Here is a 23,332-nt window from a genome sequence, read left to right on the forward strand (position 1 = left end):
AATCTGCTTAAAATCTTGGTGGGGGTAGTGAGGATGGGGTGTGTTTGGTTGTGAGCCTTTCAGCACCAATGCCCTTTGCTACTAATGTGCACATATTACTCGTATTAAATAGAAAATGCAAACCCACTAAGACAGGTGAATTCCAAGGGCTCTTGCCTGGCAATAGTAACGAAGCCAGTGGATGTTAAACTCGGTGGCAATGGAGGCTGTGGCTGGGACTTCATCTAGTGGGTGATGGCACATACTAAAAGTTTTTCAAACCATGACTGCATATGCCTCAAGGCATCACTGACAAACAGGGACTGCTATCCCCACTTGAGAAAGGGGTCACCCAACTCTCAGGGAAGCAGCATCACATGGCAGAAGAGCAGAAGCTGGCCACATGTGAAGTCTAACGAGCTCTCACGTTGCCCCCATGGCTCCCTGCATATGGCCTCGTATGGAGTCAGCTAAGAGCCAGCCTGCAGGGGCAGCCGTGTATGGGGCAGCGTGGATGTGTGAGAAGAGGCCACGAACCTCCCAAAGTGTCCCCTTAGGGAGACGGCAAGGGGGAGATGCTGACAGGCACACACAGACTCATGGGGCGTAATCAAGCATGTAGTGCCGTCCTCACCCCAAGGAGCCACATGAGGGCTGCTGGTGGCCACTTATGTGGTCTTGACCTGATGAAAAGTGTGGTTCTTCTAGACAGCTCCAGCCCCCTAGGGCACTTTCCTAGTAGATGAGAACCAACCACGTGAGCTACTCACATTATCATTTGGATACAGGACTCTGGAGATGTTCTCGGCCAGGTTCCTGTCCAGGACTGCCTCGATGTAGCCACCCACATTAACTGTGAGCAGAGACGGTGAGGTCAGGACCTGTGGGCCCTCCCCTGACTCCCCACGTGCCCTCTGCCTCTAGTTTCCCCCTCACCTCCCTGAACTGTGGGAGGGGCATTCCCAAACAGGGGGTGCCCCCAGAGCCATGGTTTCACTGAGCCCTCACACCCTACAGGACCCCAGGCCCCTCACTCCTTCCTGAAGGCACAGGGTCCCAGGAGCACTGGCTTTGCCCAGGGGTGATCCCTGGGAGGCCCCAGGTCTCTGAGGTGCCTGCTCTCTGCCTTACAAGGAGAGCCTCATGCTCTCCACAGCAGGGACAGTGCAGACAGGATAAGAGCTCTGAGGGGCAAGTTTGGGGGAAACCACCCAAAAGAGACAAGAGAGGCAGAACACACAGTCATGGAGCTTGAAGTCGTTGGGCGCCTTGGCCGACCACAGCCTCATGGTGTTGACAGTGTTGTTCCGGTAGCCGGGCACTGGGGTGTCGTACGGCATGGCCAGCACCACCTGGCCAAGGAGAGATGGTCCAATCCAGTCAGTCAGAGATGCAGGCCCCAGGCCCAGGACTCCTCATCCCACCAGTAACATTGTGCTGCATGCTGGCGGCCAACCTGCTTGCCCTCTGGCTGTTCTTCTACCCCAGACTCCTGCCACTCACCCTGTGACAGGCTACAGTCCAGCCCAAGGGCAGCCCAGGACAAGAGCACCTGTGGTGGCCATGAAGGAAGGTCCTGACCACACTCTTGAGGTCACATCTATCTTCTCTGAGTTCACCTCCTTCAACACTGGCATTAAGAATTCGTGGAGTGCTTGGGCGGCTCAGTGGGTTAAAGCCGCTGGCTTCAGGTCATGATTTCAGGGTCCTGGGATCAAGCCCCACATGGGGCTCTGCCTGTCTCTCTGCCTACTTGTGATCTCTCTGTCAAATACATAAATAAAATCTTAAAAAATAAAAAAAAAGAATTCTTCCCACTCAGCTGCTCAAGGGACAACTGCGTCAACCTCACTGATGCTCAGGGCTAGCAGCCACACCTCCTCAATCCTTGTCCTCTGCCTGCGACACTGTCCCTCTTCTTGCTCAACTATGCTTGTGCAACTGCAGGACTCAGCTAACTTCTCCACAGACGGCTTCTATTTCTGACTCCATTTCCCAATGTCTGCAGAAGGTCTTGACCTCTAACCCTCAGAGAAACCAAACCAGCCCACACTTTACTCACAACGGAAAATGTAGGGCCTGTGCTCCAAACATAGGGCCTGCCACATCCCCTCCTAACTCCCCGCTGTCCACAAGTATCTGCTTTACTCTTACCTAGGACAGGAAGTTTTGCACAAGTCTCACAGTCACTTCCAACCCTCAGACCCCTGGAAGGGGCTTCTCACACTCAAGCATGTCTGTGGGGGCTCATACAGGTTCAACTCTGTAGCTTTACAAGATGAAATCCCCTCCTACAGCCAAAAGGACTACAGGATAGCATCACGAGAGCCTTAGTATCACCTTTCCCCTCCCTTTCCCACTCCCCCCGGCTCCCCAAAGCCTTGTCCAAGCCAGTTACAAGCCCTCCAAAGCATCCCTAAGCACCCCTCCTTCCCTATCCAGGACCAGCCCTCCAGCATAAGGCCTCTATCACTCATCCTGAAATGCCCCTATGGTCTCTACACTTCCCTACATACACTGATATGCTTATCTTCTACAAGCACTGGAATAACTGACCCCTTCTCTGTTCTTTCAAATTAAATACAACGTATGATGGCATCTTAACATGGCTCAGCCATGTTAACATGGCTCCAGCCAGCGTTAGCCTATGCACCCTGTTTAAAACTTATGCTGCAGAAAATCTCGACGACTCACATTTACACGCCCAGGGCTTCCCCAGTCTCCCAGGCTCACCTCCCCACATCCAGACAACTGCATCTTGTTCATTACAGCTATGTCCCAGGAAGGCTCTCCTGCTACCTCCCTCTGCCCCCTAAGATCACCTAGATGGGCACTACCTGCCATCCCAGAGCCTAGACTGGACTCGCCGTGCTCCTGTCCCCTTGTCAGCGCCAGGGCCCTGTTCTGGGACATCTAGACCCAGCTCACCACATTGCCAGGGCTCAGATGGCTCAGCGGTGGTGCATGACACCTGGGAGGCACTACTAAGGCCTGTGGTGTGCGTTTGAGACCAGGCATCAAGCACCTGCTCTCTGGAGATGCTGGGGAGCTATCCGTGTCCCCCAGGGCCTCAGGGCCCTGCCCCCATCACCACACTGTCCCGCCAGCCATTCAATGACTGCTGGTCTCAACTCCCACACAAGCCCCCCGCGGAGCCTTTCTCCCTGCTTGGGCAGCTCCCAACAACCGACAACTGGTAAGAAGCAGGCATATGAGCACAAAATCTCCCAGGCCTTCACCTCGGGTCAGGCTGTGTGGGGAAACCACACAGCGTGCACACCCAAAGGGAAGCTGGTATGACCAGGAACTGTGGTCATCCCTCACTGTGCCCCACACTTCCCCTGGGGGAGGCTACCTGGGTGTCTAGCCACTTGACGCCGTCAGGGGTGTGCTTCACTCTCCCGTAGAAGTGCACAGGCAGCATGTACTCTGGCCGTGCCTTCTCCCAGGGGTTGCCGTAGCGCAGCCAGTCATCCGCCTCCTCCACCTGGAAAGGGGCCGGCAGTGAGGGCGGCAGGCCCTCAGCCCACAGGGATTGGCCGTCCAGGCGCCACCGTGCCGCGCTGCAACAAACCACGGCCTCTATGCCCGGGAACATTTCCAGTTCTGGTCGAGGGCTCATGTTCAAAAGTGAACATGTTGGACTATTAAAGAAACAAACTCAGGAAAAAGCATTAAAGTGAAGACATTAAGAATCGCCGGAATTTAGGGGCACCTGGGTGGCTCAGTGGTTAAGCATCTGCCTTCACCTCAGGTCATAATCCCAGGGTCCTAGGATCCAGCCTTGCATGAAGCCCTGCATCAGGCTCCCTGCTTGGCAGGAAGCCTGCTTCTCCCTCTCCCACTCTACCTGCTTGTGTTCTTTCTCTCCCTGTGTCAAATAAATAAAATTTAAAAAATAATAATAAAAAGAATCATCCGAATTTAACAATAAAAAGGAATGAAGTCCCGCTGCGTGCTGCAACATGGGTGAACCTTGCAGACACGTGGAGTCAAAGAAGTACTGGTAGGGTACAGCTCCATTCATAGGAAATGTCTAGAACAGTCAAATGCATAGAGACAGCAGGTAGATTAGTGCTCGTCAGGCACTAGGGTGTGACTGCAAATCCATGTGGGACTTCTTTTTAGGGTGATGAAAGTATTCCAGAAATAGTGGTGATAGCTGCCCAACTTTGTAAACCTATTAAAAACCACTTGATATCTCAATAAAGCTGTTATTTAAACTTTTCTTTTTTTTTTTTTTTTTTTTTTAAGATTTTACTTATTTGCCAGAGAGAGAGCACAAGCAGGGAAAGCTGCAGGCAGAGGTAGAGGGAGAAGCAGGCTCCCCACTGAGCAAGGAGCCTGATGCCAGATTCAATCCCAGGTCCCTGGGATCATGATCTGAGCTGAAGGCAGCCTCTTAACCAACTGAGCCACCCAGGCATCCCATAAAGCTGTATTTAAAAAAAAAAAAAAAAAGAAAAAGAAATTAAAGAAAAGAATCACTGGAGCCCACTGCTTGGAAAATAACACCACAAATTAGTGGTACTGGGGCTGGGCTGCCTTTGCCGCAGGAGTGCCAGCACACCACTGGAAGACACTGCTTTTCTGCAAGGCCTTCCTTAAACCAGGTTGTTTTTCAAAAACTGCACCTGGTAGCATGCAAAATCAGTAAATACACAAAAGAGTATCCCACAAATAAAACCAAAAGTAGCCCCACAGATCTAACAATCTTTGAGTAGAAGCATTTGGTGGGGTTGCAATGGAATAAATTAATTTGGTAAGCAGTGAATAAAGAATTAGAAATATAAATTTAAATGAGAGTCTTCTTCAAATTTTTAAGAAAGATCTATTTATTTATTTTAGAGAGGGAAAGAGAAAGTGTGCACACACTGTGCACATGTGGGGATGGGGCTGAGGGGGAGAGAGTCCTAAGCAGACTCCACATAGAGCACGGAACCCAACGGGGGCTTGATCTCAAAGCCCTGAGATCACAACAGGAGCCAAAACCTAGAGTCAGACATTTAACTGGCTGAGCCACTCAGGTGCCCCTGTCTTCTTCAACTTTAATAAGCAACCTTAAGTACATGCATACCTTGGAGATATTCCAGGCTTGGCTCCAAACTACAGCAAGAGAGTGAATATAGCTAGAGAGAGAGCCCAATGAATGTTTTGGTTTCCCAGCATATGTGAAAGTTAAATTTATACTCATTGTAGTCTATTAAGTGTCCAACAGCATTACGTCTTAAAAATATATATAATACCTATGTGGTGGCTAACACAATAAACATTTTTTCTTAATTTTGGCGAAAAAACAAAAACAAAATATAATGCCTTAATTAAGAAATATTGCTACAAAATGTTAACCATCATCTGGGCTTTCAGCAAGTTGTAATCACTGATCACAGATCATCAGAACAATATAATAACAACATCTGCAATACTGTGGGAATTACCAACATGTGATAGAGACATAAAGAGAGCAAATGCTGTTGGAAATATGGGACCCACACACTTGCTTGATGCAGAGTTGACACAATCCTTCAAGTTGTAAGAAATGTGTTATGTGAGAAGCATGATAAATTGAAGTGCAATAGAACGAGGTGTGCCCATGTTACCTTCAGGGTTTTAAAAAATTTTTATTCTTTAATTTTTATTTATTTATTTATTTATTTCACAGTAAGCTCTATGCCCAGTGTGGGGCTTGAACTCACCATCCCAAGATCAAGAGTCATATGGTCTATTGACTAAGCCAGCCAGGCACCCCTGTTTTTGTTTTGTTTTGTTTTTTTTAAATGGTTCTTACACAGAGGTAAAAAGTCAAGAAGAATTTCTGATTGCAGTTATAGGGAGATGACACAGCCGAGATTATTGCATCAGTATGTGTCTCTGCATCGTACTCCTGGCTGGGCTCTTCTGTCTGGTGCAGGCAGCTATTCATCATGGGACCAGCCCTGCCTTTTGATCTGGTGCCATGTCCTTGTACATTAGTAAGATTCTCCAATACCACAGCCTGGCCATCTCTTGCAGAGTACGTCCATGAATAGTTTGCAGAAGCAGGATCTCCTCGACTATAAGAGGTTGTTGGAGAGGTCTCTCAGGGGACCCCTATTTCTGCCCCTATGGCCAACAACACTGCTGTCTGACCAGCCCCCGCATTTAATTCTGCTATAGATAAACTCAATCAAAAACTGGCTCCCATCACAACAGGGTGGGAGGAAGATGAATTTATAACTCACCCATCATCCCACAGGTGTCTTTAAGCTGTTATGCAAGATGGCAAGAGGTAGAAGAACAAAAACACAACAAAGAAATGTCTGTGATCAAGCAAACAAAAGACAACACAAAAAAATCTTCCTGCTAGGGGCATCTGGGTGGCTCAGTGGGTTAAGCCTCTGCCTTCGGCTCAGGTCATGATCTCAGGGTCCTGGGATCGAGCCCCGCATTGGGCTCTCTGCTCAGCAGGGAGCCTGCTCCCCCCCCATGCCCCCGCCGCTCTCTGCCTGCCTGCCTCTCTGTCTGCTTGTGATCTCTGTCAAATAAATAAATAAAGTCTTTAAAAAAAATCTTCCTGCTATAACCATAACACTAGGTTGGCAATGAGGGGCCTCTGAGTTTCTGTCTTATGAATGCACATTGCATAGACTGTAAGGAGCCTGAATGGGTCAAAGCACACAGGTGTACGAGGGCTGGTGTGCCTCTGACAGACATACATGCATAAGGAACTCTGCATGAAATCACCCAGACTTGTCCAGGAGGACAAGTGCAGTTCTAAGGTTGGAGAGAGTATGTTTACAAATTAAGCAATAGATACAAATCTGTTTTAAGTTTTCTTTTACTGTTAGCCATACTTTTCCTTGTCAACTTTTTATTATGAGTGTGTTCAAACATACAGAAGTATTAAAAGAATTGGCAGTAAACACTCACACACCTTCAACTTAGGATCCATAACTGTTAACACGTTGCTATATGAGGTGTGCCCATATGTTACCTTCGGGTAACAGATTTATCGCATATCCATCCATCAACCCATCCAATTCTTGATGCATTTCAAAGTCAGCTGCAGACACCTGTACACTTCTCCACGAACAGTTGACCATGCACACCGTTAAGGAGAGTGCATCCTGTGTTTATGTTTTAGGTTAATTTGTACACAGTACAATGTACAAAGTTGAAGGATACTCTTGAGCTCTGGCAATTGCTTGTGCCCTTGACCCAAGCCCCATCAAGACACAGGAGCTTTCTAACACCCCAGTCTGTTCATGTTCTATACTACTCTCCTGTTACAAACCCTTTAATCCCAACCCCACCTCTGCTTTGGCCAGGACTAGCAGACAATCTCTCCAGAAAGGAGTTCAACATATAAAAGGCTGGACTGAAAGTGCCTGTTTTCTTGTGCACATGAGAGCTGGAAACAAGTGAAGAAATGGAGTCTCACTCACCTGCCAGCCGTTGACAATCTTCTGGTTGAAAATCCCAAACTCATAGCGGATTCCATAGCCATATGCTGCGAGGCCCAACGTGGCCATGGAGTCAAGGAAGCAGGCTGAAAATTCCAAACACAAAGCACTTCTTGGGATCAAAGACAATCAGCAGCTTCGAGGCCCACTGGAAGCAAAGCCTAGACACCCATGTTAATTAAGTAGGTCCTGGGACGCTAGCCTTTGGGTGCCAGATGGCAATTAAAGGCTGACCTATCAGCTTCAGATTTCATGAAATGAAAACAGCCCCCTCCTCTCCCTTCAGTTTGAGAGCCAGGGGACCAGGCCAAGAGGGTGTTCAGCATGAGGGTGAGGGGAGGTGGCAAGGGCAGAAGTAAGGCACCCCACAGAAAGCCCATCTAACTTGGCATGCCTCTGAGTGCACAGTCCCCTCACTGCTAGCTTTGTCGTAGAGAGCCTAAGGCAGGCTGGAGGGTGCAACACCCCTACACGTTCTACTTAAAATCCAAGTAGTTTGGACAGTAACACCACAAAATAGCTCTACGCACTAGTGAAGAAGGCACAGGGATGGGGGCTGGGAATGGATGGACATCTAAGGACTCAAACATGTCAAACACCTAAGAACCAAAATTCCTCAAGACCTCCAGGAAGGTGGCTGGAGCAGCAAGTTGACATAAGGAGCCTTTGTTCCAATCAAAATGTCTTGGGGAAAAAAAACCAAAAAACACCAATGTTTAAAAGATTCATTTATTTATTTGATAAAGTGAGAGAGAGCCGGGGCTGGGGAAGGGAAAGGGAATAACAGTATTAAGCAGACTACATGCTGAGCATGGAGCCCGACGCAGGGCTTGATCCTATGAGCCTGAGATCATGACCTGAGCCAAAATCAAGAGTCAGACACTTATGATGTGACCATTCCAGACAGGAAGCCGAACCTTACTTCCCCAGACACCAGGCATCCCAACAAAAACAATGTTTTAAGTAAAGATCCAGAAAGCAGCCTTATTAAACTTCCAGATTAAAAAGAAAAAAAAAGTCCATAAGAAACAAGCAAATAAAATACTTGCTGAACTGAACAAATACTCTGTTATCAGACCTTGTACTAAGGGGAAGCAACAACAGTATCCACAAATGTAAGACCTGGGCTCCTGTTTTGAAGAAATCATTCTCGCAGAAAGAACACAGGTTTTCTTACAAGGGGCTGGTGGCTACCCACATCTACACGGGTGAGAGGAGTCCCAGAGGAGGTCACACCAGTCCATGGACAAGGCCAGTGATGCTGCAGAAGGAGCAGGAAACTGACTAGGAAGTCTAAATAGGAACCAGACTGTGGAAGACCTATAGACGCCTGAACCCTTGAAGGGAACAGATGGTGGAAGGCCAGGGATGGGACTGTTCTGGCTGACAGTCACCAGCCTTGGGGTCGGAGGGGAGGTTAGGCAGCTGTCCTGAGCTGTGAAGGAGACCAAGTGGTCTGGAACCTTCCTCGAGCTTGGTGAAATGGGTGCTGTTTTACTGACCGGGAGAGAGCTGTTGAGGGTACAGGGGGCTGCAGGGGACTGATGTCCCAAGCTTGCCACACAGTGGGGCTCCCTCAGGAGGGGGCGCCCTGATTCCATCTGTGGGGGAAGTAAGGTTCAGCTTCCTGTCTGCAATGATCACATCATAAGCTACAAAAAAAGCCCTACAGGGGCGCCTGGGTGGCTCAGTGGGTTAAAGCCTCTGCCTTCAACTCGGGTCATGGTCTCGGAGTCCTGGGATCGAGCCCCGCATCGGGCTCTCTGCTCAGCGGGGAGCTTGCTTCCCCCTCTCTCTCTGCCTGCCTCTCTCTCTGTCAAATAAATAAAATCTTTAAAAAAAAAAAAAAAAAAAAAGCCCTACATTTGAGAGCAGATGCAGGGACCTCGAGACCTTTCCCACGAAGAGGTGGAGGTGGGGCAGGCCCTGTCAGCTGTTCCATTACACAGATTCAGGTGTTATTTCGTTTGAGAGAAACATATGCTGCTTTTATAATTTTTGAAGAATTTAACTTAAGATTTGAAAACATAAACACATACACATACTCAGATAAATCTGAGGGGGTTTGATCCCTTTACAAAATGACAACTCTCAGAAGGAGCAGTAATACAACATGGCAGGGGTCTGAGCCCACCCTCTCGTGGCCCCCACACAAGGGGACATAAACATAAAACTTGACCTATTTCTCTTCCAGAAACACTGTGCCCAAGAGCCTTGAAGCACACAGCAAAATCAAATTTCACTGTGACAGTGATTTCCACCTCTAAGTTCTTGTTTGTTTTTTTAAGTCTATTTATTTATTTGTTTGTTTAGTAATCTCTATACCTAATGTGGGGCTTGAACTCATAACCCTGTGATCAAGAGCCACATGTTCTTCCAACTGAGACCACTAGGCAGCGTTCCACTTCTAAGTCCTTCACTCCACACCCTTTGCCCTAAAAGGTTAGCAAAAATAACTCAAACAGGAAAAACAAAACGAAACTGGATATGCTCTCCAACATAATGACCCAAAGGAGCAATATCCCAAAAGGAATGACTCCCCTATTCTGGGGCAATCTGTTTACTACAGTAAAGCAGGAACAGCTTGCCAGCAGGGCTGCATTCATCAATCGTGTGTGTGTATGCACATGTATATGTGCCTGTACCTGTGTTTGTGTGTGTACAGACGTGTACATGCATATATGTGCATGTTCACTCGTGTGCGTGTGTATATGTGTGTGCCTGTATGCATGCGTGTGTCTGTCCATCTTTCTCCTAACTACCAGCTGTGGGATGTGATCAGTACCTTGGAACCACCCCCCAGGGCCAGCTACCCAACACTGGCAAGCCCCGTCTTCATGATCATCGGGAAGTATCCTTGTGTGAAGGAAAACATGTTTTGCATTTTATTCCACTTGGATGACATATTCTCCCATCCACTCAGAGGGGCCTATTTACCCCAATAAACTGCTGTTTGGAGCACAGCTGACCTCAGCCTCACCATGTGATCAGCGACCAGGGCACCATATCAGGAGAGGCCATGCCTAGCCAGAGGGTGGGGTTACCTGCCAGCCTCCCCAGGCCACCATTCCCGAGGCCAGCGTCCTCTTCTATTTCCTCCAGTTCTTCCAAGTCCAACCCCAGCTATGAAAAAAAAACAGCCAACATTTCAGTATCACTTAATATCTTCCTCAAGCAACAGGTGAAAAGATAGTAAATCTTGTCAGTTTTTATCAAAGCTCAGAGTCTGCTTTCTTTGAGACTTGAAAATCTAATATTAAAATCAGGCACTTAATCAAAGCATGAAAATGAAAGTTTCCAGGCATTTTAAAAGCTGCCAAACTACATAAGAATTAATAATCAAAAGGGAGTATGGTTTAACAGCCAAAGATAAATATTGCCAGGTTATTAACCTATGTACAGTGAACAGATTATAACACGTATCCTAAAAATGAAACCAGTAGCTTCAGTAATTCTCTAGTTTTGTATGGTCTCATGATATTTATGTGACTTATATATTTATTTACTAATTATTTAACTAGCTATATTTATTATCTGCCTCCCCGAAGTGTCCTCTTCTCTACATTTAGCTGTAGAGAATCTGTTCTGCCAGGCTTCAGGTCAGTTTCTGGGTTATTTACACCGATGTGGGAGTCACCTAAGTGTGCCTGTGATGAGGTGAGCTTACGGTCCTTCTGCTCTGCCATCTTCTCTGGAACTCCTATGCGACAGCTTTTTAAACTAAAGCACCTTTCCCGGGGTATCCCAACTGCATTCAAGCAATCTTGTGAAGCAGGTATATGGAATGTTGAAAATCAGAACGAAAGTAACAAAGTCCCAACTTCTTCACCTGACTTGAAACCATCCCACAATGGTTTGGATGGATAACTGTTCCATCAATCTGGCTTTCGTGTGTTAAACTTCACAGATGGCTCACATTAATTATCTTGATGAGTGTGTTTTAAACTTTTTGGCTTCTGGAGGACTTCAAGAGCTATTCTTTAATGGAATTATATCTATAGTATTTATCAAGTTAGAAACTTAAAACAGATTAATATTTTTTAAGTATATATGAATTCATTTTAAACTAATAATCCCATTAATATTAACATAACACAATGTAATGACAGGGTTTTTTTTGTAATGACAGTTTTTAAAACAAATAAATATACTAAGAAGAGTAGCAGTGTTTTACATTTTTACAAATCTCTTTAATAAATTTTCTGCTTTAGCATTCAATCTATTGAGATATTATACATCATACAGCCTCTGGAAAGCTTCACCACATAGTCATGATTGAATAAAAATAAACAGTTCTGACCTAGTGGACCACTTGAAAAGGACTCAGAGTCCCCAGAGGTCTCCAGACCACACTTCAAGAATCCGATAAATTACAAAGGGTGAAAGCAAACTTGTGGAAAAATAAAAACATCAAAGTCATAAAGAGATGGTTTAGTGTCTATTAAATAAATTGAATGGTACTAACACAAACAGTAATCTGATTCAGAGTAAGATTTCAAAATATTGACTGAATTCCCATAGCAATTTCAAGGAACGTGTTCCACCAAAAATATTTGGGTATGTGGGGGAGGCAGGATTTACCCAGTAGTACACATCGGCTCCAATTTAAGAAACATGTTTAACTACATTTTCCAAATTTATCTGACTATGGAACCTCTTACTCATGAAACATTTGCTAAAGTCAAAGACCACTACACTACATAAAGGCGAGCTAAGAGCCAATGTGGGAGGCAAGATGTTTTGTTCTCTTCTGTTTTCACCTTGAATGTTGTAGGTACACCTCCGCCTAGTAAGGCAAATTTTGCCATGAGTTTGAGACTATTCAAAAGAGGCACAAAAAAAGAGCTAACTGACAGCAAGTCTAAAATCTCGCAAAAGTGGGCTCTGAACCGAAGACAGAAAAAGCATGATAGAGCACGTTAAACTGTTTTTTTATTTATTGAGATATAATTCACATCCCATAAAAAATCCACCCTTTAAATCAAACAATTCAATGGTTTTAACATACTCACGAAGTTGTGCAACCACCACTGATTCCAGTACTTCCCTGCCCCCCAAAATAAACCCCATACTTTCTGGTAATCACTCCCACTTTCCCTATTCCCTCAGATCTTGGCAATCACTTTTCTTACTTTCTGTCACTACAGATCTGCCTATTCTCATCATTTCATATAAATGGAAACACATACAAACATTTGGCCTTTTGTATCTGGCGTCTTTCAATTAGAATGATGTTTTCAGGGTTGATCCATGTTGGAGCACGTTATCAGTACTGTTTATCACTGCATAGCTTTCTGTTGTAGGACTAGTCTACATTTTGTTTATCCATTTATCAGCTGAGGATTATTTAGGCTTGTTCCACTTTTGGGCTATAAGAATAATGCTGCTATGAACATTCATGTACAATATTATGCGTGGACATATGTTTTCATTTTTCCTGGAAATAAACTTTGGAGTGAAATTGCTGGTTTACACAATTCTATGCTTAACTTTTTGAGTAACTGCCAAACTATTTTTCAAAGAGGGTCCACCACTTTACTTATCCCAGAAGTGTATGAGGGTTCCAATTTCTCCACATCCTAGCCAACACTTGTTCTCTGTCTTTACAATTATAGCCACTCAAGTGGATGTGAAGCGGTAGCTCATGGTTTTGATTTGCATTCCCAGATGACTAATGATGAGGAATACCTTTTCACATGCTTTTTGACCATTTTCATACCTTCTTTGGGAAAATGCTGATTCCAGTGCTTTGCCCATGTTTAAATTAGGCTGTCTGTACATTCTGGACACCAGACACTGATTAGATTTATGATTTACAAATATTTTCTCCTATTTTGTCTTTTCACCTTTTCATAATATACTTGGATGCCCAAAAGTTTTTGCTCTTGTCCAGTTTAACTATTTTTCCTTTTATTGCTTATGCTTTTATGTCATTTCTAAGAATCTATTACCAAATCATAAAGAATTACTCATATATATTCTTCTAAGAGCTTTATGGTTTTAGCTCTTATATGTAGATCTTTCATCCACTGTGACTTAATTTTTATATATAGTGTGAGATAGGGATCCAACTTCATTTATTTGCATGTGGACATCCAACTGTTCTAGCATCATTTATCAAAAACACTATTTTTTCTCTGCTGAGTTGTTTTGGTACTTTTCTTCAAAAAGAAGAAAATCAATTGACTACACAGGCCACCAAAAGCACAGGTGACAAAAGAAAAAAAACTGGGCTTCAAGAAAACCGGAAACTTTTCCACATCAAAGGACACTATCAACAAAGTGACAAGGTAACCCAGGGAAAAGTATTAGCAAATCACGTATCTGGTAAGAGATTAATATCCAGAATGGAGAAATCCTAAAACTCAACAACAGCAACAAAAAACAAAGAGCTCGATTGAGAAATGGGCAAAGGACTTGAACAGACATTTCTCCAGAGAAGATATTTAGATGGCCAATAAGCACATGAAAAGATGCTTAACATCACTCATCAGTAATAATGTTAATTAAAACCACAATGAGATACTATCTCCCCTACAACAGAATGGCTACTTTAAAAAAGAAAGAAAAAAAACAAGTGTCGATGAGGATGTAGAGAAATTGGAATTCTTGTGCACTATTGGTGGGAAATTAAAATGGTGTCACCACTGTGGAAAACAATATGATGTTTCCTCAAGAAGTTAAATATAGAATTACCATATGATCAAACAATTCCACTTCTTGGTATAGACCAAAAAGAACTGAAAGCAGGTTTTTTTGTTTTTTGTTTTTTTAAGATTTTATTTATTTCAGAGAATGAGAACGAGATCCAGAGAGCAGAAGTGGGGTAAGACAGCACGAGTAGGGTGAAGGGCAGAAGGAGAAGCAGATTCCCTACAGAGCAGGGAGCCAGATGTTGGGCTCAATCCTGGGATTCCAGAATCATTACCTGAGCCACCCAGATGCCCCTGAAAGCAGTGTCTTGAAGAGATATTTATACACTCACATTCATGAAAGTATTATTCACAAGAGCTAAAAGGCAGAAGCAATCAAAGTACCTAAAGACAGATGAATGGATAAACACAGTATGGTATATACATATAGTGGAATATTATTCACAGAACTTTAAAAAGGAAGGAGATTTTGACATATGCTACAACATGGATGAACCTTGAAGGTATTAGTATTAAGCCAGTCAGCCACAAAAAAGACAAACATTGCATGAGTTCACTTACATGAGGTACCTAGAATATCAAATTCATAGAGACAGAAAGTAGAATGGTAGCTGTCAGGGGCTTGAGGGAAGGGAGAATTGGGAGTTAGTGTTTAATGAACACAGAGGCTCAGCTTTGCAAGATAGAAAGGGTTCTAGAGAAGGACAGTGGTGAGTATGGTACAATATGAATACAATTTCTGTTGTTTATTTTACCATAATTTTGAAAAACTGGAGGAAAAATCAATGGACTATAAATGTGAGGATTTATTTCTGGACTCTCAATTCTATTCTATTGTTCTATATGTTTATTCTTATGCCGGTACCCAGTACCACACCGTCTTGACGACTAAGGCTTCACAGTGAATTCTGAAATTGGGAAGTATGAGTCCTTCAACTTTGTTCTTCTTTTTCAAGTATGTTTTAATGATTTCTGGTCTGTTGCATTTCATCTGGATTTTAGGATCAGTTTGCCAATCTCTGCAAAGAAGACAACTGGAATTTTAGTGAGAATTGCCATAAGTCTGTAGATGGATTTGGGGAATATTGCCATCTTAAGATTAAGTCTTCTAAGGCATGGGTGGACCTGTAATGTCATTTCATTTTTAGGTCTCCTTTAATTTCTTTCAACAATGTTTTACAATTTTCAGAATGTAAGTCTATATCTCTTTCGGAAATTAATTCCTAAGAATTGCATTCTTTTTGATGCTATTTTAAGTAGCATTGCTTTCTTAATTTCATTTTTGGACAGTTCAGTGCAGGTATATAAAAATGCAGTTGATTTCTGTATACTGATCTTATATCCTGCAAAGTTGCTGTACTCACTCATTTGTACTAATATACTTTTATTGGTTTCCAAAGGATTTTCTAGATCATGTCAGCTGCACATAGAGGTAGCTTTCCTTCTTACTTTCCAATATGGATGTTTGTTATTTCATTTTCTTGCCTAAATACCCCAGCTAAAATCATCAGTATGATGTTGAGTAGAATTGGTGAGAGCAAAATCCCTGGGACAAGGTGGGAGGTTAAACACCTGCTGGGGGCGTCTGGTGTCTCAGTCGTTAAGTGGTCTGCTTTCAGCTCAGGTCATGATACCAGGGTTCTGGGATCGAGTCCCATGTCAGGATCCCTGCTCAGTGGGAAGTCTGCTTCTCTCTCTATCCCTACCCCCTGCTTGTGATCTCTCTCTCACTCTTTCTCTCTCAAATCAATAAATAAAATTAAAAAAAAAATACCAGCTAGGGACACCATCACTCAAATAGACTGTACGACCCTCTACAGGACAAACTCAGTTTCAGCAAATAAACTGCAAGGCAGACACTAAAAAAGTGGAGAAGTTTATAGATTAAGAGAGACCTAAGAGACATATCAACCAAATGCAAATAGTTTTCTGAATACATTGTTAAAAAATTATAAGGCAATCAACAAGTTTGTCAATTGCCTGAAAATTATTGTCAATATCTTAGGGGTCATAATGGTATGACCCTATCTTTTGAGATACTTGTTGAAATAGCAATAAGTGAAATATGCTGTTTGATATTAGCTTAAATAATCTAGGAGTATTAGGGGTGTGAGGGGAAACAAGAGAGGTCATGAGTGAGGCTTGAAGATAGGTGAAGGCCGGTGATGGGTATATGGAAGTAGTTCATCATAGCAGTCACTCCATTTCTGTACATAATTAAAATTTTCTATGATTAAAGAAAATATTTAAATGCACCCTTGATGGCTCAGTCAGGAGGGAGGTACTTCTATTCAAGTTCCAGTTTTTAGTGTAACCTGCTCCCCAGAACTACTTTCCAGCTCTGTACAATAGAGTAGTGGCATGTTTCACTTTTCACACTACATTACAAATTCAGGAGCCTGGGGGAGGGGGTCCACCTAAGCCCTGCATCATCATTTGGTTCCCACTCAAAAAATCTGGCACCCCATCTTACAACTATAAGGGTTCAGCAATTGTGTACCTAGAGACACTAAAGATTTGATCATCAGGAAAACCTTTCAAATATAAGATTAATAAAAAAGCTTAAAGTGAGTGAAGTATCACTTTTAAGAAAAAAATGTACATATCTGGTTTTGGAATCAGGGTAATGTTAGCCTCACAGAATGAATTTTTAAGTTTTCCTTCCTTTTCTATTTTTTGGAATAGTTTGAGAAATATTACGCCTTCTTTAAATGTTGGGTAGAATTCACTTGTGAAGAAGCTGTCTGGTCCTGGACTTAGGCTTGCTGGAAGTTTTTTGATTACAGATTTGATTTCCTTTTTTTTTTTTAAAAGGTTTTCAATTAATTAATTTTTTTTGGACAGAGAGAGACACAGCAAGAGAGGTAATACAAGCGGGGGGAGGGAGAGGGAGAAGCAGACTTCCCATGAAGCAGGGAGCCTAAAGCGGATCTCAATCCCAGGACCCTGGGATCATGACATGAGGCAAAGGCAGATGCTTAACAACTGAGCCACCCTGGCACCCCGATTACTGATTTGATTTCTAAAGAAATCAAGTTTTCTATTTCTTCCTGCTTCACTTTTGGTGGGTTATATGTTTCCAGGAATTTATCTGTTTCTTCTGGGCTGTCCAATTTGTTGGCATACAGTTTTTCATAATATTCTCTTATAGTTATTTGTATTTCTGTGGTGTCAGTTGTTATTTCTCCTCTTTCATTTGTAATTTTATTTGAGTCCTTTCTCTTTGTTTCTTGATGAGTCTGGCTAGAGGCTTATCAATTTTGTTAAAGTTTTTAAAGAATGAGCTAGTTTCATTTATCTGCTCTACTTTTAAAAATTTTATGGTTTCTATATCATTTATTTCTGCTCTCATCTTTATTATTTCCTTTCTTCTGCTGCTTTGGGGTTTTATTTGTTCTTTTTTTCGCTGCTTTATGTGCAAGGTTAGATTGTTTGAGGTTTTTCTTGCTTCTTGAGGTAGTGTCATGGTCAGAAAAGATGCATGGTGTGACTTCAATGCCTCTGAATTTGTTGAGACTTGCTTTGTGGCCTAATTAATATGTGATCTATTCTGGAAATTGTTCCATGTGCACCTGAAAAGAACTGCTGTTTTTAGGATGGAATGTTCTATACATCTGTTAAATCTACCTGGTCCAATGTGTCATTCAAAGCCACAGTTTTGAGTGCCTGGGTGGCTCAGTAAGTTAAGCGTCTGCCTTCAGCTTAAGTTGTGATCTCAGGGACCTGGGATTGAGCCCCACATTGGGCACCCAGCTCAGCAGGGAGCCTACTTCTCCCTCTTCCTCTGCCCCCCTCCCGCCTCGCGCTCTATTTCTTGCTCTGCTCTCTCTCACCAATAAATAAATAAAATCTTTTTTTAAAAAAAGCCATGGTTTCCTCACTGAATTTTTGTTTGGATGATCTATCCATCAGTAAGAGGGGTGTTATGGTCCCTTACTATTATGGTCCCTACTATTATTGTATTATTCTTATAACTGTTTATGTATTTGGGTGCTCCTGTGTTGGGTGCATAAATATTTACAATGGTTTTATCTTCTTGTTGGATTGTCCCCTTTATTATTGTATTTTGTCTTTCTCCTTCTCTTGTTACAGTCTTTGTTTTGAAATCTATTTTTTCTGATAGAAGTATTGCATTTCCAGCTTTCTTTTGATATCCATTTGCTTAATAAATATTTCTCCATCCCTTTGCTTTCAATCTGCAGGTGTCTTTAGGTTTAAAATGAGTCTCTTGTAGACAGCATATAGATGGATCTTGCTTCTTTTATTCATTCTGATACCCCATGTCTTTTTTTAAAAGTTTATTTAAGTAACGTCTACACCCCACATGGGGCTCGAACTCACAACCCCGAGGTGAAGAGGTGCATGTTCTTCTCACTGAGACAGCCAGGTTTTTCTTTCTTTTCTTTCTCTCATGGTTTGCTGTTTTTCTTAGTGATATATTTGGATTTCTCTCTATTCTTTGCATATTTATTAGTGGTTTTTGATTTGCGGTTACTATTAGTGTTTTGGGGTTTTTTTGGGGTTTTTTTGTTTTTTTTTTTTTAGATTTTATTTATTTATTTGACAAAGAGAGAGCGTTCATACGCAGGGGGAGCTGGAGAGGGAGAAGCAGACTCCTTGCTGAGCAGGGAGCCCAATGCAGGACTTGATCCCAGGACCCCAGGATTGGGACCTGAGCCAGAGGCAGATGCTTAACTGACTGAGCCACCCAGGCTCCCCCTATCAGGTTGTTATATAACATTTTCTGCATATATGTCTATATTAAGTTGATGACTGTTTGGACCAATTCTTTACTCCTCTCCTCCCTATGTTTTAGGTATATGGTGTTATATTTCACATCCTTTTGTCAGTTCCTTGACTGATTTTTTACCGAAATTTTCATTTTACTGCTTTGTGTTTCCTACTTTCATAGTGTCATTTTTGGTCTTTCCCTTCCACTCAAATGTCCCCTTAATATTCCTTGCAGGGCTGGTTTAGTGGTCATGAACTCCTGTATTTTTTTGTTTGTCTGGGAAACTCTTAATCTCTTCTATTCTGAGTGACAGCTCTGCTGCATAAAGTACTCTCGGCTGAAGATTTTTCCCATTTAGCCCTTTGAATATATCATGCCATTCCCTTCTTGTCTGAAAAGTTTCTACTGAAAAGTCTGCTAAAGGCCTTAGGGGGTTTTCCTTCTGTGTAACTGTCTTCTTTTGTCTTGCTGCTTCACATTTTTTTCTTTATCACTACATTTTACCATTTTAAATACTATATGTCTTGGTGGGGATCTACTTTTGTTAATTCTGTTGGGGGAATTCTCTGTGCCTCTTAGATCTGGCTATCTGTTTCTTTCCCCAGATTAGGGAAGTTTTCAGCTATTATTTCCTCAATTAAATTTTCTGCCCCCTTTTACCTCTCTTCTGGGACTCTCTCTTCTGGGATCCATATAATATATTATGTTTGATGGAGTCATTAATTACCCTAAATCTATTCTTGTTTTGCATAATCCTTTTCTCTCTCTTTTCTTAAACTTGATTACTTTCCAGTATTCTGTGTTTAAAGTCATTAATTCATTCCTCTGCTTCTTCCAGCCTGCTGTTCATTCCATCAAGCATGCTTCTCATTTTGTGTATTGAACCTGTTATGCCTATTATATTATTTATCTCAGTGTTAAATGTCTGAGGTCTTCTACTCTTTTCTCAAGTCCAGCAAGTATCTTTATGATCATTACTTTACATTCTTTATCAGGAATAAATAAATAAATAAACCAACAAACAAGTAAAATTCTCTATCAGGCATGTTATTTTTATGGGTCTTGCTTAGACGTCTGACTGTGGCCTTATCTTGTTCTGTCATTTAGAATAAATTTCTGTCTTCTCATTTTGTCTAAGTTTCTATACCCATTTCTGTGTGTTAGGAAAGTCAGCTATATCTCCTATTCTTGAGGTAATGGCTTAGGAAGATGAGGTTCTATAGTGTTCTGTAGTGCAGTGTCCCATGTTCCCTAGGACCTGGAATTTCAGGGAGTGTCTCCAATGTGTGCTCTGTGCACACTTCTGTTGTGTCCTGGCCACTTTGTCCTTCAAGCCAGTCATCTGCAGTCACTCTCTTTGTTGTGGGCAGTGTTTAGTCCCTGGCCCAAATGTGCAAGTTTTGACTTAGGTGGGCTCTAGTCTGCTTGTGAAATGATACCTGTCTCCACCACTGCTGAAACCGAAGCCCCCCCAAACTCCCACAACAGGAGACACAGTGTGAGCAGGGGTTTGGTCCAGTCTTCTGGTGGAAGGGATCACCACTCTGGGACTGAGACAAGCATGACTGGGAGGAGCAATTCCACCAGGGGTGGGGGGTGAGACCTGGTATAAGCAAGTGACCTAGTGAGTTTTGGCACTGTGCCAGTTCCCCCAGGTAGCCCTGTGCATATGCTGAGGGGTATGGGAGAGAAATGGTGACTGCCAGTTCCTTTGTTCTCAGAGGGGTCTCTGTGAATGCTGCCTCTCTGTAACATGCTCTGAGATAAGCAAATAACCTCCCCACTGTGTGTCCCAGGTGCTCTTCAGGTAGCTGTTTCCATGCTGTGTGTCTGCGGTTGTTTGCCTGCCTTTTCTCTAATAGCAGTGGAACGCCCACTATCCCAGCCAAGCCCACTGATCTTTAAAACTCCAGGCTTTAAGTAAGCCCCACTGGTTGTAAGAAGTCATGAAATTCAGCCTCAGCCCCTCTCACTTTCCACATCAGTTGTTGTGGGGATTCGTCTTCCCTGCGTGCTCCCCTCTGTGCTAGCCTGACTCTTGCCATTCTTTGCAATCATGGCTCCCTCCCAACCACCGTGGCTGTGATTGGTTTCTCTCCCAAACTGTTCATGTCTCCATACTTCCGACCTTCTCTGATGTAGCTTCTTTTCTCTCTTTAGTTATAGAGCTTGTTCTGTCAGTCTCCAGATTGATTTCTGGGATATTTAGGTGTTCATGGAACAAGGTGAGCCTAGGGTCCTCCTACTCCACCACTGTCTTCCCTTTCAGTCTCTTTTTGTATAATTTTGAGGATTGATTCCCATTTTGGGGAGTCACATTTTTTTTCCCCAAATTTTTACTTTGCTAACTGAAACTAACTGCCCCAGCGACTCCTCTCCACTAAGTTGTGGAAAGGGAGACGGGAACCCCAGAAATGTGAGGCTGCTGAGACCCATGTGAGGTCCCTACCACGCTGCTACCAGTGGTGCCTCCAGAGCGCCTCCCACACCAAAACTGAACAAAAGCAAGGGTGCTAGGGGAGGGAAAGCTCTGGTGAGGACCCTGATATGTTCACACAGGAGGGAGGGAGTGCTGCACGTTCATACCTTAAGAACTATGTATTGAGTGTCCAGTGCAGGAGGAAGGTGGTGTCCAGGGAAGGGGGGTACGTACGGAGACAGAAAACAGACGTTCTGGATTTCAGTTCTGCTCTAAAGCCACAGATGAACTGTGAATGGAATCAGCATCCAAGTCTACAATTGTTAATGACGAACACTTAAGCAAAGGCAGTTTTTATTCTGACTGGGTAGAAAGGGCAATTTTATATCTAGAGGGCAAGATGAACACAACAGGTTGCCTGGGGTGGGAGAGGGGACCGGAGGTGGGTTACTAGTTCAGTAAAGTGACAAAAAATGGGACAGAACCACCCACTTCTGCCCTGCGGTAAATCTGCCCCTGGGGTGGGAATGAGGAGTACAATGGCTTTTAGAAGCCTTGAAACCTTAGCATCACTGTGCATCCTTGTGCTCACAGGCTCATGCACTAGCTTCCCCTCCAATCCTTATGTTTGCCCCTTGAGGAGTGCCACCCACAAACCAATTCTGCCCCGTGTAGGAGAGACTATGCCATAAGTCACTCCTAGCCCCAGATGGAGAAAATGTCAACGTCAGTGCTTACCTCTGCGAGGCCTGGATTAAGAGTTAGTGTGCTGGGGCACCTGGGTGGCTCAGTGGGTTAAAGCCTCTGCCTTCGGCTCAGGTCATGATCCCAGGGTCCTGGGATCGAGCCCTGTGTCAGGCTCTCTGCTCTGTGGGGAGCCTGCTTCCTCCTCTCTCTCTGCCTGCCTCTCTGCCTACTTGTGATCTCTGTCTCTCAAATAAATGGATGGAATCTTTTTAAAAAAAAAAAAAAGAGTTAGTGTGCCATGAGAGGCTACCCAGCAGCTGGGCCCTAGGGTCCCGTACCTGATAAATGGCTTCATCACAAGCATTCTGAAGGCCCAGATTCACCATTGTGTTTTGCAGTGTGCGGCCCATGTAGAATTCCAAGGAAAGGTAATAGATGCGCTGAGGAGGCAAAAGAAAGCATCTCAGATTTTACATTCCAACCCCACACATGATGAAGATTAGGGTGATGAGCAAATTCGTAAGAGTACCTACTTAGGTCTTTCATTTGGGCTACCCACATAGCCCCCAGATGGGCTCACTCCCTGTGCAAAGCCTTGGCCAACCTCAGCTTTCCAAGGGCAGCACTCAGGACCCTTTGACTACAGAGCCTCTGCTCACTGCCCTGCTGGATGTAAGCTGGCCTCCCCCAGATGGCAGGAGGGAGGGCAGGGCAGCACTGGGGAACAAGGCTCCCAGAATGGACAAAGCCAGGTCTGAACTTACCTTGGCTTCTTCCCCACCACGTGCCCTTGAGTAAATGACCTCCTCACCTCTCTAACATAGGAGAAAACAACCCTGTGACAGGGGAATACTTCCAAGTATTAACAACTTCTGACACCCACGATAAGTACACCCAGTCAACACAACAGGATGGATGGATGGACACATCCCTTTTCACTGGGTACACGTCTGGATTGTGCCTGCTGCCTGACTCTGGGGAACTGGGATATGCAACAGTCTGAGATACATACACTCAGATATGCAAAATACCAGGCAGGGGAATTAGGAAAATGGAGACATCCCATGTCAATGGATTGGAAGGCTTAACATTGATAAGATGGCAATACTTCTGAAATGGATCTACAGATTCAACATAATCCCTGTCAAAATTCTAGCTGGCTTCCTTGCATATTGATAAACTAATTCATGAGGTGGATTAGGTAGATCAATGGAAATGCAAGGGATCTGGAATAGTCAAAACAATCTTGAAAAGGCAGGACAAAATTAGAGGACTTATACTTCCTAATCTCAAACCTTATTACAAAACTATAGTCAACAAGACTGTGTGGTACTGGCATAAGCATGGACACACAGGGCAATGGAATAGAGGCCAGAAATCAACCCTCACATTTATGGTTAACTGATTTTCAACAATCATG

The 23,332-nt window shown here is 43.6% G+C and overlaps 1 protein-coding gene across 3 annotated transcripts in view; it reads right to left on the reverse strand.

Annotated features, from left to right (window-relative positions):
- Positions 1-23,332, reverse strand: part of LOC111156568 (glycogen phosphorylase B) — a 55,425-nt gene that overhangs the window by 20,221 nt on the left and 11,872 nt on the right. Inside the window, exons 2-7 of one of the 3 annotated variants that reach the window (XM_022517548.1) lie at positions 22,251-22,352; positions 10,466-10,544; positions 7,404-7,507; positions 3,335-3,466; positions 1,220-1,331; positions 750-832 (exon numbers count right to left, since the gene is read on the reverse strand). In XM_022517548.1, coding sequence (XP_022373256.1) covers positions 750-832; positions 1,220-1,331; positions 3,335-3,466; positions 7,404-7,507; positions 10,466-10,544; positions 22,251-22,352 — 612 coding nt within the window. The remainder of the gene's footprint in view (positions 1-749; positions 833-1,219; positions 1,332-3,334; positions 3,467-7,403; positions 7,508-10,465; positions 10,545-22,250; positions 22,353-23,332) is intronic. The other 2 variants (XM_022517549.1, XM_022517550.1) reach the window with 2 other exon arrangements.

This window comes from Enhydra lutris, unplaced genomic scaffold, assembly GCF_002288905.1.
Source record: "Enhydra lutris kenyoni isolate GAN:26980312 unplaced genomic scaffold, ASM228890v2 scaffoldscaffold47, whole genome shotgun sequence".
NCBI classification, from domain to species: Eukaryota; Metazoa; Chordata; class Mammalia; order Carnivora; family Mustelidae; genus Enhydra; species Enhydra lutris.